We start from the raw sequence: 18011 nt of genomic DNA, 5'->3' as shown, positions 1-18011 counted from the left end.
ACTTCATTTTATTTTCTTTATCTTGCAGTTTAGTTTCAGAAGAAACTAAAGAAAACAAAAGATGATGATGATGACAATGTATTATTATTATTATTACAACTACTACTACTACTGCTACTACTTACAGATAATAATATTACTAATAATAATAATAATAATAATACTAATATATAATCATCGTGGAAACACTGTCTTGAGCAAAATAACAATGGATCTTTTAGCTACCGTAATAAATACCACAAAACTAAATCATTCCATGAATTACATTGCAACGATGTCCTAATTAAGGTAGGAAATATTTGTGAAGTCTCACCTCAGTTCTTTTCTGTTACAATCATTGAGCACTTGATCTGATTTTTCTTTGCAGTGAGACAGCTTGATATAAGCAACAGCATACATTCAAGGCTCACAACGTGTTCATTAAAAAAGGCTGTCATACGGAGTTTTCAATTAAAAGATATTCCTGTGCAGGTAATGACATTTAGATAGACAAGCAGAATTGATGAGCACTGGGGAATTCCACTCCGGCGGTTAAGCATTAATGATGGTATGTCATCTCTTAATCCGCCGTTCTGACATATTCCAGGGTCAGCCAATTGTCCCTCAGAATCCCAATTTAGTAATAAAGACAATCTCTGTCTGGCCATCTAGAGTTTGCAGTAATTATACAAGTTCACAATTACTGATATACACTTTCAGCTATTTCTGCCGTATTTATGGAGACATATAAGAAGGACATGATGTGAAAGGCAGTGGTTTGGTATGCCAGAGTAGCACTGTCTGAATGTGTTGAGAAGCTCCCGCCGTTTTACTCCTGACTGAGTTTCTGCATGTTTTAGCTGGAAACTTTCTCTCTCCTGTCCGTCAATGCGTTTGCTCTTTCTTACCCACAGTGTTTCCATCACCAGCTGTCTCTTGTAGCTGCTTCTGGGCACAGACGGATATGTCAATTAAATGGCCTCTTTAATGGTGGAATCAACGCCACACACCCATACGCAGCTAAAATTTACAGACTGTACCAATGAACAGACTAAAGAATGGCTGGACAAAAAAATTATATTAATATTATTATTATTATTATTATAACCCAGAAACATTATGGCTCATGGCCCCTTTATTTTTAGGGTTTCATTGAGTTTGATTGAGACAAAGCTGCATTTCCTACTGTATTTAGATTTAGACAAACCTACGTTAACATGCACCCATATGCAAATAGCACATGTGCACAATCCCTCTCTCTGTCTTCTCTCTCTCCCTCTCTTTCTCTCCCTCCTTCTCCCTCTCTCCCTCTGTATCTCTATGTATCTCTCTCTCCCTCACCCTTCCTCTTCCCTACCTCTCTATGTCACTCCCTCTCTTCCCTCTCTCCCTCTCCCTCTCTATGTCTCTCCCTCTCTCTCCCTCTCTCTCCCTCTCCCTCTCTATGTCTCTCCCTCTCTCTCCCTCTCCCTCTCTCTCTCCCTCTCTATCTCTCTCCCCCCTCTCTCTCTATGTCTCTCTCCCTCTCTATCTCTCCCTCTCTATCTCTCTCTCCCTCTCTCTCTCTGTCTCTCTCCCTCTCTCTCCCTCTCTCCTTCTCTATCTCTCTCCCTCTCTCTCTCTCTCTCTCCCTCTCTCCCTCTCTATCTCTCTCTATGTCTCTCTCTCTCTCCCTCTCTCTCTCTCTCACACACACGTACAGGAATAGCATAGGCATTCCCGTATTCCTGTGCAGCTTTGGCCCGCAGAGATGGCGCTGAAAAACAAAGAGATGAAAGAGCAGCTCCTTCAGTAGAGACAGTGACAAATGCCAGAGTCTCTCCAGCTTGCCCTCGGAGAATGGGAGTGCGAGAGGGAGAGGGGCAACGGAATCATTGGGGGTTTCAAGGAATTTCCTAAACCAAAGAACTCGTTTGTAGCCCCGCGCACAATGCAGTCTACGGGCAGAACGGGCGGGGCGATCCGTAAACCTCTCACAAGGGAAAACATCGCTCCCGCAGTAATTTTACCTGCCTTTGGTGCTAATGATACAGGAGCTACAGTAGTGGTGACCCTTCTCAAAGCGGACGCTGTCGCTTCCTCTGCGTGGGAAGACCGAACCCTCCTCTCCCACACCGACCACAATAGCAACACGGAATGTCACCGAAGATGATTCAACGTCTGAGTCTATTTTTGCCGATGAAAGAACAAGAAAATGCATTCATTTTCTTGGCTAGCAGCAAATGTGGTTGCGTGTGGTAGTGTATGTTGCAGGTGCTGTGTTCCGGAGGCCCCAAAGCTCAACACAGATTTCATTTGTCAGGTTACAGTATGTGTACAGTGTCTGTACAATGAACTTGGACCATATCTAGCTAGCAATCATTATAAATATATGATATATTATAAATATATTTATTCTATGGATCGTTTTTCTAAAATCCAGTGCACCAAGCTGTTTTAATAAATAATGAGATGGGTATGTGTATCCAGGCTTTTCTCCTGTAGTTATTCCCAGGGAGTGGTGTTCTTAGCTTAGCGTATGTATTTATTGATTATGAAATAAGGAAACAACAGTGGGGAGCCTTGTTCATCAAACTGTGAAGGCAGGACCTTCCAATTGGACAGGAACTGTTTCCCTGTCTGAAACCAGTACGTTTCACCCTGATGTCATTCATTCATTATGCCATTAGATTAGGTCAATGCCATCAGGTTTTGATATCAGATAATCACATACTGAACCATCCTTTTACAGGATGACCTACTCAAAAATAGTTTAGCATTTGGCACAAATGTTGCTACTAAGCTAGTACTTCCAAGCTAACCAAAATGAAACTCACAATGTTGCTACTAAGCTTGTACTTCCAAGCTAACCCAAATCAAACTGACAATGCTGCTACTAAGCTAGTACTTCCACGCTAACCAGAGCATTCAAGTCTATAGTGATTGAAAATTGAATCGCGTTTTCAGAAAGCTTTACTATGCCCAAACTGCTCTGTGCACCTTTCCCACTTAAAACACACAAAAAAACCAAGAAATCAATATTAATAATCAATGATAATAAAAATCTTATTATAGTACACATACTACTGACTGCTAAGATGTGAACTATCAGGATGATTCATTCTCTCCCACAGTGTTCTGATGAATGAATTCCAGGTCTAAACCTAGGTCTGATTTGTCCCAAAGTTTTGTCCTGTAGGCCAGCCAATGAGATTTCCTTTACCCCAGTCTTGCTTTGTGGAGGCTTAAGCCAGGATATTTTGGAAACATATTGTGATGAATTATTTTGAATATATACTATGTAAATAAAATGTCATTATTTGGTTGATTGATTGATTAGTTGATTAGTTACTTTCTTTTTTTGGGTTGTGTAGACTACGACCGCTGCTTTTTGTTATTATGTTATACCATCACACATATTTGTTTTTGAATATGTCCAGTGTCTAATTTGGTATCCATAATGAACTGTTTGCATCTGCAAAATGACCCACCCAGTATTTTGTAATGTATCTAACTAATAGAAAAATTTGGGGGTTTTAACATTGAATTACAGTATACAATTCATGGCCATATTCTCTTCTGCCCTACCCTCAGCTCTTTCAGGTTAGCTATAGCCCTCTGCCTTTTGGCTTTCCCATGTCTGTTCTCACCATCTTTAAAGATCAGGCTTGCCACTGTCAACATATTATGTGCTCTCCTGGTCTGCAGCTGATGCCTCCTATCCAAAGCTTTAATGCCATACCCGAGCCTTGGGGATTGTTATTTTCCGATATTTCTTACTGATCGCAGCCTTTTCCCTGTCCAGGGGCCTAAAACGGTAATAGCCTTGAACTGTTGTGTTCGGATAGCAGAAATCACAGCCTGATAAACACTCAAGGCACAACAGTCCTTTGGTACTCCAGTTGCATTCACAGAGGTTTGCATCGTTACCTAAATGGGTTTTCTCTGTTAGGCAGTCCTTGTAACATGGGATAAGTCCATTGAGTTGGGAAGGGACACTATCCACGCCTTGAGAAATATAAAATGAAATAAATAAATAGACAATATATACAATGAAATAAAGTGTGAGAAAATACCATCCGCACTCCTACACACAGAACTGTTCCAATTTGCTCTTCACTTTCCCTTAAAGGGCTGTTGAATTATGGCCTTGCAATTGACCAGCACTTGTATTTCGGTGCTTTATCAAGACTTAGAAACAAGCAAAACAATATTTCACCTTTAGTCAAGTCACGCCCCCGGTCATAACTACATTGATAAACTGCTATGCTGGCCAGCATGGCAGTGTAGATATTATGCATGACATTGAGACATATTTTTCCTACATAAGATGTTTATCCCTGTGAATGTTTAGCATTCAAATGAACCGATGCACAGACTTTGCTGGTTGTTCGAGTTTATCGTCCATCTGAGGCCCCTTTGTTCACTGGGCTTTCTAGACCCTAGCTTTATGCCAGCTTGACCAGCTTGAAAATTGAGCTGGTCAAGCTGATTAACAGCTGGTTTAGTTGGGTATGAGCTGGTCAACGAGCATGTCCAAGCTGGTCATGAAGCTAGTCTAGTTGGGTATGAGCTGGTCAACCAGCATGTCCAAGCTGGTCGCAACGCTAGTCTAGCCGGATATGAGCTGGTAAACCAGGTAGTGCTGGTAGCTTGTCTGAATTGGTAGCTGGTCAGCTAGATCTAGCTAGATGATGGTTTCCCTGATTGTGTGTACTCTGCAGATTTATTTTGAGCTTATTCGTTGAAATGTTCCAAAGGACATTGATAGTCCTTCCCATTACATTGCATTACATTTTATTTAGCAGACGCTTGTATCCAAAGCGACGTACAAAACAGTACATATCAAGGTCATAGAACATACAACCAAACATGCCAGATAAGGTACAATTCATATATGATTGGTTGTAAGGCCATAAACATAAGTCCAGTACCCAAGGTAGATAGGCCAAGTCTGTAACTACCATACTAAGACATCTATATTAACATTCCCAAAGCTAGTCATATCGCTGACCTTGCTCAACTAGTATGTATTCAATTGATTTTCAATGTTAGTAGCCTGTGTAGTAGCCATCACTCTCAGGAACCATAAACCATTCAGTCAAATCTCCAGCTTAATGAATACTGATGCCCTCTCTCGCTGATCAATACTGATATAGGTTTCTCGACCAAACTTGTTTCCCCTTTGCTGAAAATGGCTGCCTACTCATCCAAATCACCTTGACCCAATTAAATCACAAGCTCCCCCCTTTGCCCTCCCTATATGCACCCCTGAACTAGTGGTCTGTGAAAATGTGTGGATGTCTCCTCGAACACCTTGCTTCTAAGACATTTTTAGCCTGCAAGCCGGCAAACAATATCTCCTTTGTTATAGTAATTAGGTCTTTGAAAGTAAGTCGTCCAATTATCTTAGCATTATTAATTATGGTAAGGATGACTCAATAGCCTTTTCTCAACCAAAGCCGAACAATAAACCGGATGGTCTCGGACTCCTCTGCTCTGTGTAATAAATGTGCTAGACGGCTTCCAAAACAAAATGGCCTCAATTCATCAAGAGCTCCTGCAGTCACAGTCTGCTGCCGTCGATCAGAGCCTGAGTGAGGTCTCTCCCCTCTGCTGCCTCCGACTTGGCCCCTCTGTACTTTCCCACATGTTAAATTAGTCTACATCAATGAACTGGACTGTAAGGCCTCTTTGTCAACCTGTGTCATTGACTCAATTAATTCCAGACAGGCTTTCTCTCATGCACATGTGCGATGTGAAGACTCCCATTATCCACTTCAGAAACGTATAGGCCAGATCGAGTGAGCAGGGGTCACAAGTCTTCCTATGACCTGGATTCAATCGACATTTGTCTTTAAGATGGCTGATGGTGAATTACTGCCTAACGTTGCCCCTGTTGGCATTCTAAGAAACTGAAACCTTCATTTGTGCTGTTGTGTGTCATTGTGTGTGATATTACAGTATGCAAAAAATTTGGCAGCCACGGTATTCACTCATGACATGGGACCACACAACTCAAGCCCCACCTAAATTTCACTACCTAAGGTACAATAGGTAATTTTGTCGAATTTAAGGACCATAAACACAGGTAGCGGGTGAGTCAACATGTGACAATGTTTTAAGACAAAACCCTTACCTATTGTACCTTTAAAATCATATGCCCTTCTCACTTCATGGTCTTGCCGTGTTGTATCTCCTCAGTATTTAATCAGCCTCTCTGGTTTACTCAGTTCCTCCATCATATTACCTGCTCCCATAGCAGACTGCTTTTTCTACCTTTTTGTCTGCGGTCTCCCACTTCAGGAATATCCTGCATCACTATATTGAACTATATTGGATCTCTGTTTACTTGCATAAATTTCATATGCCTCACAAGCCTTTGTGTTTTTTCTCCACTTGGTGGCTTTTTGGCGTTTACTGCCAGTCTGTTGTCCCTGACGACGCTGTTAAGTTATAGAAATGTTCTCAACTATTTACCTGGGATAGTTCAAATTAATCAACTTTTCAGTTTCCACATCAATGTAATGCTAAACTTAGCTAATGAGCTCGTTTTCCTCTGTAGTCCCTAACCTGCATGTCTTTGGACTACTACTAGTTATAATAATATTAATAATGATAACAACAGCAACAACAACTTTGGCTGCCATTCAAATGCCAATGCTCAGTGAAACCACTCAGGGCCACGATATGGGTTTTATTGAAGAGCAATTGCCTTGGGAAATAACAATCCATTGAGCAGTAGGTGAATGGCTGCTTTTAAATAGCAGTGGCAAGTTCAGAGGAAGTCTCTCAACAATGCTGAGAGTGCCGCGGTGAAGTAACGCACGATCCCCTTGGCTGGGAAAAGGCTTTTCACAGCTCTCCTGCGTCCGTTCATTCACTCGTCCACTCATCATAGTGACTGCTGCTGATCTCCTTGGCTGCTCAGTAGAGTCCAGTAGAGACGAGAGGTCCTAGGAGGGGCTGATCTCCTGAGCTGCTCTTTAAATTCATTACAGACGAGAGGTCCAAGGAGGGGCTGATCTCCTGAGCTGCTCTTTAACAGGTAAAATTGCCAAAACCTTTACCATGGTTATTGCCTTTAATCCAGTTGCGCTACAGTATATGAATGGAAGGGAAATATCTCCTACAGCCGGTCATCTGACAGTGTGAACAACAATCGTTATGCTAACGTTACAAATTTAACAAAAACAACAGGTGTTGCGACCAGTGTTCATTTGTAGAGCACTGAACTCTGACCATAGCAATGAAATGAAAAGGTTGTGTGAAAAAGGAGTGATACCTAGAGAAACTGTATTATTCTATGAAGACATGTGCCTGGAACCCATAATGTATGTAAAATGTATGTAAAGTGAATTGTGTTCTTTTTTTTTTGTCTAAATAAACAACAGTTTATATTCTGTGCTTTAATGCAGTTAAATTGTTAATTGAAATCAATTAACCCCCTATGGGCGGATGCGACCTGCACATTACATCTCCCTTAACTCAGAATCGTTCTTGTTCATTGTTGTTTAGATTAATTAACGGCCTCTCGTGTCGCAAAGAACATGCGCCGTTTCAAATTAAGCCTGCTCTTTTAAAACTCAGAAGATGGAAGGTTTTCTGTAATGAATGACTGGATTATTCCTTTTGACTAGTTACTGTTGAAGTCCCTGTTCAACAGGCCCTTCTGTTCGTTCTGCAGGGGGCACATTCCACCCCAGTGTGTCTGCACTACTCAAATGCCACAAGGCTGGCGAAAGGTTACGGTGATGAATTTAGCAGTGACTTCTGTTTTTTGGGAATCTTATTTAGTAACATGAATGACTGCATTTTACTCGAATTTGGAAAGCAGCCGTTCAAAAATATTGCCAGGTTATATACTGTAGATAACCATGCAAACTCTCTCTCTCTCTTTCTCTCTCTCTCACTCTGTCTCTCTCTCTCTCTCTCTCTCTCTCTCTCTCTCTCTCTCACACACACACACACACACCAATCAACAGTAAACACTTGGAATGCTATGTTAGGAATTGTGAAGTATTGTTTACATATATTGATCTAGAATAACTGGGGGAAAAAAAGGAAACTAAGTTGTATATAAAACGACAATTCATTCATTAACAATACAACTATTAAGAGTACTTCAGATGCCACTTTTAGTAAAATATGTGGCGCAAAGTCAAAATCAGAAGTTGAATGTTCCTTTATTTCCCGCACTTATCGATCATTGATGATTACGGATTGTTCTCGACCAAGTTCGACTGTGAGATAAGCCCTCTAAATTGCAACCCAAAGAGGACATTGATAATTTGTTCATTTGTTTTAACAAGACAGACTTCAGACCTTTTTTCTTTTCTTTTTTTTTAGAATACACAAAGCTAAAATCTTATGGTAGGGCTGTATAGTCGTGTTCTTGCTGCCATGACAACGCTGGTTAAATCTGTGGTACAGATGGAGAGAGAGGAAGCCTAGCCTATACGGACTGTGAGCGCCGACTTTGTACAGACTGACAAAAGGAGGCAAGGCATTCAGTAGCCAACTCTTATACACTACCACTTCGTTTCTCCGTTTAACTTCGCTCTGATAGAGAAGTAACGTTAAATCATCTTTTCTTTATCTATCACTGCTTTTACTCCAATTAACTAGGCGCTTCCCCAGCGAGGAGCATCTACGTCGCCTATTCTTTTTCTTTTTTGTTTCTTCAATCCGTTCTTTGAACCTTTCAAAACAAAAAAAGTAAAAAGATTTCGTTCGTAATTCCCCATCTTCGCACCTCTTGATTAATATAATTCGTGTGTTAATGCATCTCTAAGATTACATGCAGTAGAACATATTTTATTATAGCGTATTGGACCCCGGGGAACAGAAGGAAGAAAGAGGGCACGTTGACTTCAAAGAAATGGGCTCCAATGGACGGGAATGTCGCAGTTTCTGAGCGCAGCACTTGCGCAGGACAAATGGAAGTGACAATTTAAACTTTATAAACACAGACAGAAGCGGTCATCAGATCATAACAATATATTTTCTTTTCTTTTTCTTTTTCACATTAGCTTAGTAAATAAAAGACCAGCAACATCATATACATAACAGTGTGATTTCCTCTTCTGTACTAAGATAAAGGAATTGCCCGGAACTTTGGAACGGTTATACATTGAAGACGGATATTGACCGCGTGTTTGCCATGTCTTGGAAACGCACGGTGGTTTTGTGGCTGAGACTGCTGTTCGTTCTGCCCGCAGGATTACCAGTGCGCAGCCAATGGGATTCTCAACCTGACAACACAATGATGGACAACATCACCGTCAGGCAAGGTGAATCGGTTATTCTCAGGTAAGCCGTGGGTGATCACATTGGCAACATGGTGATTGTGATAATTTGTTTTTTGTTTGTTTGTTTGTTTATCGCGTTTTCCCATTGATTCCAATTGAAACTAATGTATTAGGCTATTTTCAGTATTCAAAGAAGTAGGCTATTTTCTGACGGGGCGTTAACTCATTGCTTTTTACTACAGTAGTACTTCCTTAAGTGCATCATGCCTCTCTGGTAGTATTGGTAGAGCTGAACGGTCATTAGCTGCATATTGTTTCACTGTCAATGCCATATTTACCAACTTTACTGGAAGTTTTTTTTCTTTAGTCGGCAATATAGGATATAAAAACAATTAACGGGATGTTGTTAGAGTTTGCTGCGAATTTTCGTTTGTGACTAAAAATATTCTAATATAATACTTAAAAAAAAAAAAAAAAAAATATATATATATATATATATATATATATATATATATACAATTGCATCGGTCACTTCTAGTGTCTTTGATTCTTGCCCATTGGTGGTGAATTAAACTTCTCACAGCGGTCAGAACAGAAGAGACGTGTGCCATCTTCGAAGGCAAATTGTTGGCATGATTTTAACTCGCCTCAAAACCAGATTAGCGGTAGCTTCTTTTGTTCTTCAGAGCCTATGGTTATTTGCTCATTGTTCATGTTCATTGGGGTAGTTCACAACTTGTTCTCGAAGTCTACTTGTACTTGCTCCCTCGGGTCTATAGCCTACTTTAGCACCCCTAGGGAATTACTGCGGATGTTCCATGATCTTTATGGCTGTGTGTGCATTGTAAGTTACTCGGGATACGAGTCTGCCGAATGCCAGTCAAATAATGCAGATGCTGTAAAACATGCAATTCCTGGTAGAGGTCTTCTCAAATCTACCACAGAGTATGCGGCAATGTGTGCAATGGTAACGGTACATGGTTATACATGTCCAATGGTAACGGTACATGGTGATACATGTCCAATGGTAACGGTACATGGTTATACATGTCCAATGGTAACGGTACATGGTTATACATGTCCAATGGTAATGGTACATGGTTTTCAAGTCGAATTTTCAATGTGACTCAGACATTCATAATTTAAGGAGTAGATGTTTTAATTTACTCCTCCTTTACTCGCAACCTGGCCTAATGAGAGATTTTAAAACACAGTATTATTTTATTCTGTCATGATGTGACAGGACATAAAACTTGAAACTTATGAAAACTAATTGATGTATGATTTATGAATGTCTTGTTTAATATACTCCTTGGGCTTAAATCTTGCCTTGGGCAAAAGAGGATTGTCCCAGCTGAATGGCTGTGGTAATTGTTGCTACAAATAGCCATGGCAGTCAATAATGACCGTGAGTGCAAACCAAATGGTGGCAGTGCACCTGCCATTCTGCGAGCTGTCTGAACATGTTATAACAAGCAGTGACAGACATGGCCTGACCAGGCAGTTACATTGCATTACATTATTGGCATTTGGCAGACGCTCTTATCCAGAGCGACATACAGTTGATTAGACTAAGCAGGAGACAATCCTCCCCTGGAGCAATGCAGGGTTAAGGGCCCAACGGCTGTGCGGATCTTATTGTGGCTACACCGGGATTAGAACCACCAGCCTTCCGTGTCCCAGTCATGTACCTTAACCACTACGCAGTCATTTACCTTAACCACTACACTACAGGCCGTCCCTACACTACGCTACAGGCAGTTGTACCACGTATGCATTTGTAATGTAGGCACATTTTTCTTTAGGTTCTGTTGAATACTTTTATGAACTTAGGCATGGCATTGTATGTGTAGCTGGTGCAGCCTCTACGAATAAGAGCCATGCTAGTGCTGCAGGGCACACTGTTCGGGACCAGGGGTTAGCATAATCTGTTACCATGGAATTTCAAATGTGGCTGATCTTTGTAAGTGCTGAAGGGAAAAAGTCAAAGAGCACGGAAATGAATTTCACCAGCGGCACTATATAAACATGCATGTTTCGTATACACTCTCAGAAATGCAGTAAAGTGACAGTGGAGGTACTTTTTTGTTCTTCACGGATCACATTTCCAAAATATAGTCTGAAAGTACGGTAATTCTCTCTTTGGGTACAATTGAGTACATTTCCAGAGCAAAAAAGGTGCAAATGAAATATTATATTGCTGGCCGGATGTTCCTGTAGGTTACCACCCCAGCGATAAGGCTCTTATCCTACCTATATTTCTGAGAATGTACTCTCAAAGAGTCCAGGCAAAGTATGATTATTTAATCATGACAGCAGCACTCTGATTTGCATACCTGAGAGATTTGATTAAGCTATATATTTGACCATCTGGTTGGTGAGAGGCTGAATGAAAATGCTAAGTGGTCATTAAGATTGTGTGATGCGGGACTTCAGAGGAAGCTTTGCTAATGCTGTCTGTACCTGTTTCTTAGTGTAAGGTGACTACAGTGTCCTCATGTGCCTCTGTATACTAATGTCTAAGAACATAATTTGTTACTTTTTGTCAGTTTGTTAATGTTGCCTTCATTTCATTTAAACAATTAGTTTTAATTATCTTCATAATGCCTCATAGTGACAGTTATCACAACTCTGGTCCTCATGTTGACAAACAGCGATTACAGACTCCAAAGGCAATTGCAGCCTACTCAAGGCTAGATACTGAAAGATTTTCTTAAGAAGCAATGGAACTGACCAATCAGAAACACATGGGAAGCCAATTGTCCCAAATGTTATAGTTCCCTGAAACTATGGGGTCCATGTATACAAATGGCTGATTCCTGCACAGATCAACAGATATGGTTGTGCACCCACTGAGCACTTTATTAGGTATTTATTAGACTTGTTTTTTAAACTTTTTGGTCTCCTGCAGCTGTAGCCTATCCACTTAGAGGTTTGACGTGTTGTGTGTTCAGAGATGTTCTTCCGCATGCCAATGTTGTATTGCGTGGTTATTTACGTTACTGTCACCTTCCTGTCAGCTTCGACCAGTTTGGCCCTTTTCCTCTGACCACTCTCTTTAACAGCGTATTTTTTCCTGCAGAACTGCTGCTAACTGGATGTTTTTTTGCTTCATTCTCTGCAAACTCTAGAGACTGTTGTGTGTAAAAACCCCAGGAGATGAGCAGTTTCAGAGATACTCAAACCACCCTGCCTTGCACCAATAACCATTCTGTAGTCAAAATAACATTTCTTCCCCATTCTGACATTTGGTCTGAAAAACAGCTTGACCATGTCTGCATGCTGTTATGTATTTAGTTTGTTACCACATGATTGGCTAATTATATATTTGCATTAACACCTGCATAAGGTGTACAGGTCTACCTAATAAAGTGGTCTACCCAATAAACTGACTGTATATGCCCTTACATTAAAGTTGACAGAGCCAAAACAACATAAATTGTGAATAAATAATACAGGTAGTGAGTTATTTTGTGTACTCAAAAGTTGACAGTTATATTGGAGTTTGCTGAATTGTCAACATTTGAAAACACTGTCACAGCGTCAATGTTTTATTAATCTATTATTTTATTCTGTCATGATGTGATGAGTCAAATGGGGTCTAATCATTTGTAATTGAATTGAATTTCATTCCGTTGGAAGATTGATCATCTGATTGATTTATATATTTCTTTATTTGGTGACACTGATCTGGAAAAGCTGTATACAATTTGAACTCGGGTGAGCATTCAATGACTCAGATTCTCAGCTTGTAGAGTGATTTGTTTCATATTGTGAGCATCCGCCCTGCTACTGATCAATAATCTCAGGCCTTGATCAGTGATGCCCCAGGCTCAGCTGTACCAGGTCAGAAAGTTTTAGTGTGAGCGGTAGAGAGTCTAATAATTCATTACCGCTGATAACATATCTCTCAGGGGCTTGATGATCCAATTTTAAACCAAAACAAGGTTGACTTAGTTCATAATAAATTAATCTTCGATTCAATCTGCTGTAGGGTTATTGTAATTCTTTGTTTGTGCTCAGTCATGATTTAGGGCTACGCGTTTGGACTGCTAATAATCGGGAAAGGCAGCGCAACGCACAAAGAGTGATGGAAATCACCTCCGTCTCCGTTCTGATTTTATTCTTTCATTAGAAACAGCTGCCGTCTGTAAGATTTATTTATTATTTATTTTGTTTTTTACTTTTGTCAATTTAGTTATTACATATACAATACATATACAATAACACACAAAAACACATTCAGTTATGTGGTCTGGGGGCCTGTAGCGTAGTGGTTAAGGTAGATGACTGGGACATGCAAGGTCGGTGGTTCTAATCCCGGTGTAGCCACAATAAGATCTGCACAGCCACACAGCCGTTGGGCCCTTGAGCAAAGCCCTTAACCCTGCATTTCTCCAGGGAAGGATTGTCTCCTGCTTAGTCTAATCAACTGTACATGGCTCTGGATAAGAGCATCTGCCAAATGCCATTCATGTAATATGTTGTCATTATAATTTTAGCAGGTTTATCATTCCATACAAATTAAAATTTTGGCCAGTTTGTTAGTTTTTGGGTGTAGAGGGATTGTGTTTTGCCTGCCTTACCAACAACAACAATAACAACAAATCCCATATCATCTCGAGAATGCCAGATTGACTCGTTCTACTCGTTCTAGTTTGGACTTCAGTAATATGTGAAACGTTACACACCTTTTCTGTTTTCAGCAGCCACGCATTTAAAATAACATTATGACAGGCGTTCCAAGTTAATTGGGCTAACCAAATTCTCTGCAATGGCCCTTGGGCTAAAACTTTAAAATTGCAGGAGACCAAGGGAGCTATGTCATTTCACAACACCGCTTAAATGAACACTTAGACGCCTTATGCATTTTCATAAGAATGTTGAAGGAATGCATGGAATATTTTTCTCAGAATTATGAGAGCAAAAAATTTGCTTAGCTATTAATCTGATTTGCTGGATATGAGTAATATCTGTTGCTATTCAATATCATAATGGATTTTTGACCTCAATGAAAGGATTTGTAAAACTGAGAAACACTGGACTTTTATCAATTTTTTTCTTTGGTGGTGCCCAGTTCTATTAAAAGAGACAGAGGGTCAGTGAACATTTCTGCACAATGTCTTTAGTCATTCATGGGAAAAAATGTGTAGCATTTAAACAGTTTCTTTCTCATCTGTTGCATAAATGCACGGGCACACACACACGCGCACACACAACCATGCACAGACGCACACACACACACACACACTCACACACACACATACACGCTGTATGTTTGTGTTGTTACTAATCTGTTTCATATACAAACATGCACATGCATAGACACACACACAGACACGCACAGATACACACACAGACACACTCACAGACACACACAGACACATACAGACACGCACAGATACACACACAGACACACTCACAGACACACACAGACACATACACACACACACACACGCACACACACACACACACATACACATACACACACACACACACACACATACACACACACACACACGCGCGCACACACACACATACACATACACACACACTGTATGCTTACATTTGTAACAGATTGTGCTTAAGCACCACACAGGTGGTGGAGAGGGATGGACTGGAAAGACAAACCAGGGATGATTAGATGTCTGGATTAACAGCCAAACTGTGATTGTGCCAAGACGCCCGGGAGGCCCAAGCCCTCATCAGTCAGAGTCGTGGGATTTTAATGACAACCGAACTCTGGCCTTTTCCAAAATAGTTTGTTGTGGGTCAGTAGGGGTAGACAGCCCTCTTTTAGCCTATGAACAGCACTTCCAATGAGTTTCGCAAGGTCTCCAGTCCAAGCACTGAACCAACACAGGCCCGAATGCCATGAGCCATCAGGCATGAGTTATGTACAGTGCTCTCGCTACTGTTGGGTGTGGGCAGGCTTTCCTTAATGAACAATTACCAAATACCTAATTGCTTAGTTACAGATTTAATAATTATCTGCACAGACAAGAGATAGTCACTGGAGCATGGGTGCTTTATAATTATGCTTCGCTAATGTAGACATTTTCATTAAGTTTATTTTTTTTCCCCGGGGTTTATTTTGTGTTTTGCAAAGTGCACAGTGTTGTACGTATGGATAAGATATATTCAAGGTGATCTGAAGGAACCTCTTTCTACTGGAAGAAGTGTAACATTTTTCTTTACCATTTGTCTACTGTAAGACAGGCTCAAACTATATTAGTTATGCACTCCACGATTGTTTATTTTTTAGAAATATTGAATGTCCAGTCATATTAAGCGTATATAATTTCTGCTATATGAATTTGGGATGAGAGTGCAGATAAGCATGAAACATCATACCTATTACTTGTACATTTCCATTTGCATACTTACAAATCTGCTTATACAGCCATTTAAATGCAAGTTAAAATTACGGGCAAAATGTAATTGAATTCAGGCCGACAGTATATAAGTAATACGGAAATGGGAGCACAGTAAATACATTATAAATAAATCTATGCAGACATTTATTAGGCTGCAACCAGAAGGATTCTGATGAACCTGCCCATGATTTTGAAATAGGATAGCTTGATTTTGGCATAGCGTGTTTTTACATTTCTGCATAACTCTATATCTAAATGTACAAGTAGTAAATCTGAGTAAATGCGGTACAGTTAAATCATAAACTTCTGCAGTATAATTGGAATGGGTCTGAAGATACATTGGCTCATAATTCAAAGTTCACACTGAAGTATATATCGTATACTTATATACTTATATATCAAATACATTTCTCCAAATCCAGAGCCCATTGGTGGATTGTGCAGATTCTTATTTTAGGTGAGTGCTTAGCTGAATGGCTGACCTGGCATTAGGTTTGAAACTCAAATTTAGTGTGCATGTTGATTGTCAAATATTCAATGGTATTATTAAAGATGACATCATGCACTCATCATGCAAGCTCTTTATCTTGTTAAGGTACTTACGGAAAGTTCCGAGTTTGTTTTATATTTGACACTTTAAAGTACAACAATTCCAAAAGATTTTTAAATGTATTGTGTTTTTATTTAATTAGGTGGTGATATATGATACAACCTATTCTTTTCTATTTCCCTGTGGATTCCTATATCATTTTTCAATTTGTTGCTGAATATTATATTTGTTTTCTTTGAAAAACAATACCGTACATGATATTCTCTTTCTTTGAAAAGATAAAATTGATTTTACTGAACCCAGTTTTGACAAAAAAACTGCAATGATTACAAATATGTCAATCAAATAGTGCTGTTCTTTCAATTCTGGAATAAATCCCATATTTTATTTTGTACCAAGATGTTACATGGCACTAGGCTGTTATGTGCTGAAAGTCTATTCATTTCAGAGAACATGGTTTAACCCAACAATGGATTTCCTTTCTAATGCTAAAATCAATACTAATATTAATAAGTACGTTTTTCCTGATGTTTCTGTTTTCTGCTGTATAAGAGCATTATTTTGGCAGTACATGGAGTAGTTATTGATACATACAACAGCTGTCTGACAAATTGCACAACAGAAGATAATGTTTGTGCAACAGCCAAAATGAATGCTGAGTTACTGATGTACGTCATAAAAAAATGGTTCATCCAAAAAATCTATAAGTGAATACAAACACACATTGTGGCGTTATTCTTCCAATGCTTCCTCTCCTTCTCTTTATCTTCTCTAATAAAGCATGGCTTTTTTTCTGCTATTACAGATACACAAAGGTGTGGACACATTTGAGGCTGCTAGCAAATGTAATGCTCATATTAAGGCCTACTGTACATTAATGCTGTAGCCTTAGCTTGTGTAGTCATATTGGCAAAGTAAAACACATGGTAGAAGCTGTTGGGACCCCATTCCAAGGCAATGTACACAGATATAGAATAAGGCAAATAGGTCAAATTATAAATACCAGCAAAGCAATAAATAACTGTTGGCCTCCTTCTTGGAAACGAACATCGACTAACTCTGCTACCAAGACTTAAGCACAGCGGTCTGGATAAAATACAACCACTTATCCACAGCACAGATATTTGGGCAAAGATTTACGTTAGTATTCAGGCATTATGGCATTATGTGTTATGGATCAAAGTACAAGGCCATTTGAGCCTGCTGCTTGCATTCTGGCTTGGGTTCGAATAGCCTACTGAGTGAAACTTCCCCAGAACAGCACACATACATTCTAACAGAAAACTGCTGAATGGAAATTTATGCCATTCTCGATGAGGCTCAGGCCTGTTTTGAAATAACACCTGTCCTTAACTTCCATATTTTTCTTAGCAAATGAGTCAAAATGCTCAGCGGTGTAGTATACTAATAGCAATAGTACACTGTAAGCTTTGGGTTGGGCAAGCACGTAATGCATAGACTTCATTGTCTCTAAAAAACTATAGTTGAATCATTTTTGTATTATATTTTGCATAAAGCTGGCATCTTCCATGTTCCTGCCTTACATCCACATAGCCACTTAAAAGAGTGTGTGCGCACACATCTGCATCAGGAAAATGTTACTTCATATCAACCTTTCATTTTAAGAACTGTTTCCATGGTACATCAATAGCTTGTAGGATACAGTTATTAGAAAAGTGACATAACTTACAATTGTGTGCGACTTACATTGAGATTAAAAGTAAAGAAGCTAAAAAAAGGCAGAGAAAAATATGAGGTGGATCCAGCAACTGCTGTAAAGAACCTGTCAGTTCGGGCACTAAGTCATTTCTGTACGATGGCTTGTTTCTGTGCAATGTCTGACTCAAGTGGCAGCAGCAAAGGCCTTGTAAATCA

The 18011-nt window shown here is 39.8% G+C and overlaps 1 protein-coding gene across 4 annotated transcripts in view; it reads left to right on the top strand.

Annotated features, from left to right (window-relative positions):
* LOC133107905 (protein CEPU-1-like) overlaps window positions 1-18011 on the top strand; it is a 298151-nt gene that overhangs the window by 203651 nt on the left and 76489 nt on the right. For all 4 annotated transcript variants that reach the window (XM_061217197.1, XM_061217196.1, XM_061217194.1 and 1 more), the window contains exon 2: window positions 9180-9270. In XM_061217197.1, coding sequence (XP_061073181.1) covers window positions 9180-9270 — 91 coding nt within the window. The remainder of the gene's footprint in view (window positions 1-9179; window positions 9271-18011) is intronic.

This window comes from Conger conger, chromosome 13 (assembly GCF_963514075.1).
Source record: "Conger conger chromosome 13, fConCon1.1, whole genome shotgun sequence".
Taxonomy (NCBI): Eukaryota; Metazoa; Chordata; class Actinopteri; order Anguilliformes; family Congridae; genus Conger; species Conger conger.
Note: the sequence above shows the minus strand (reverse complement) of the source record. Positions and strands in the feature narration are given on the sequence as shown.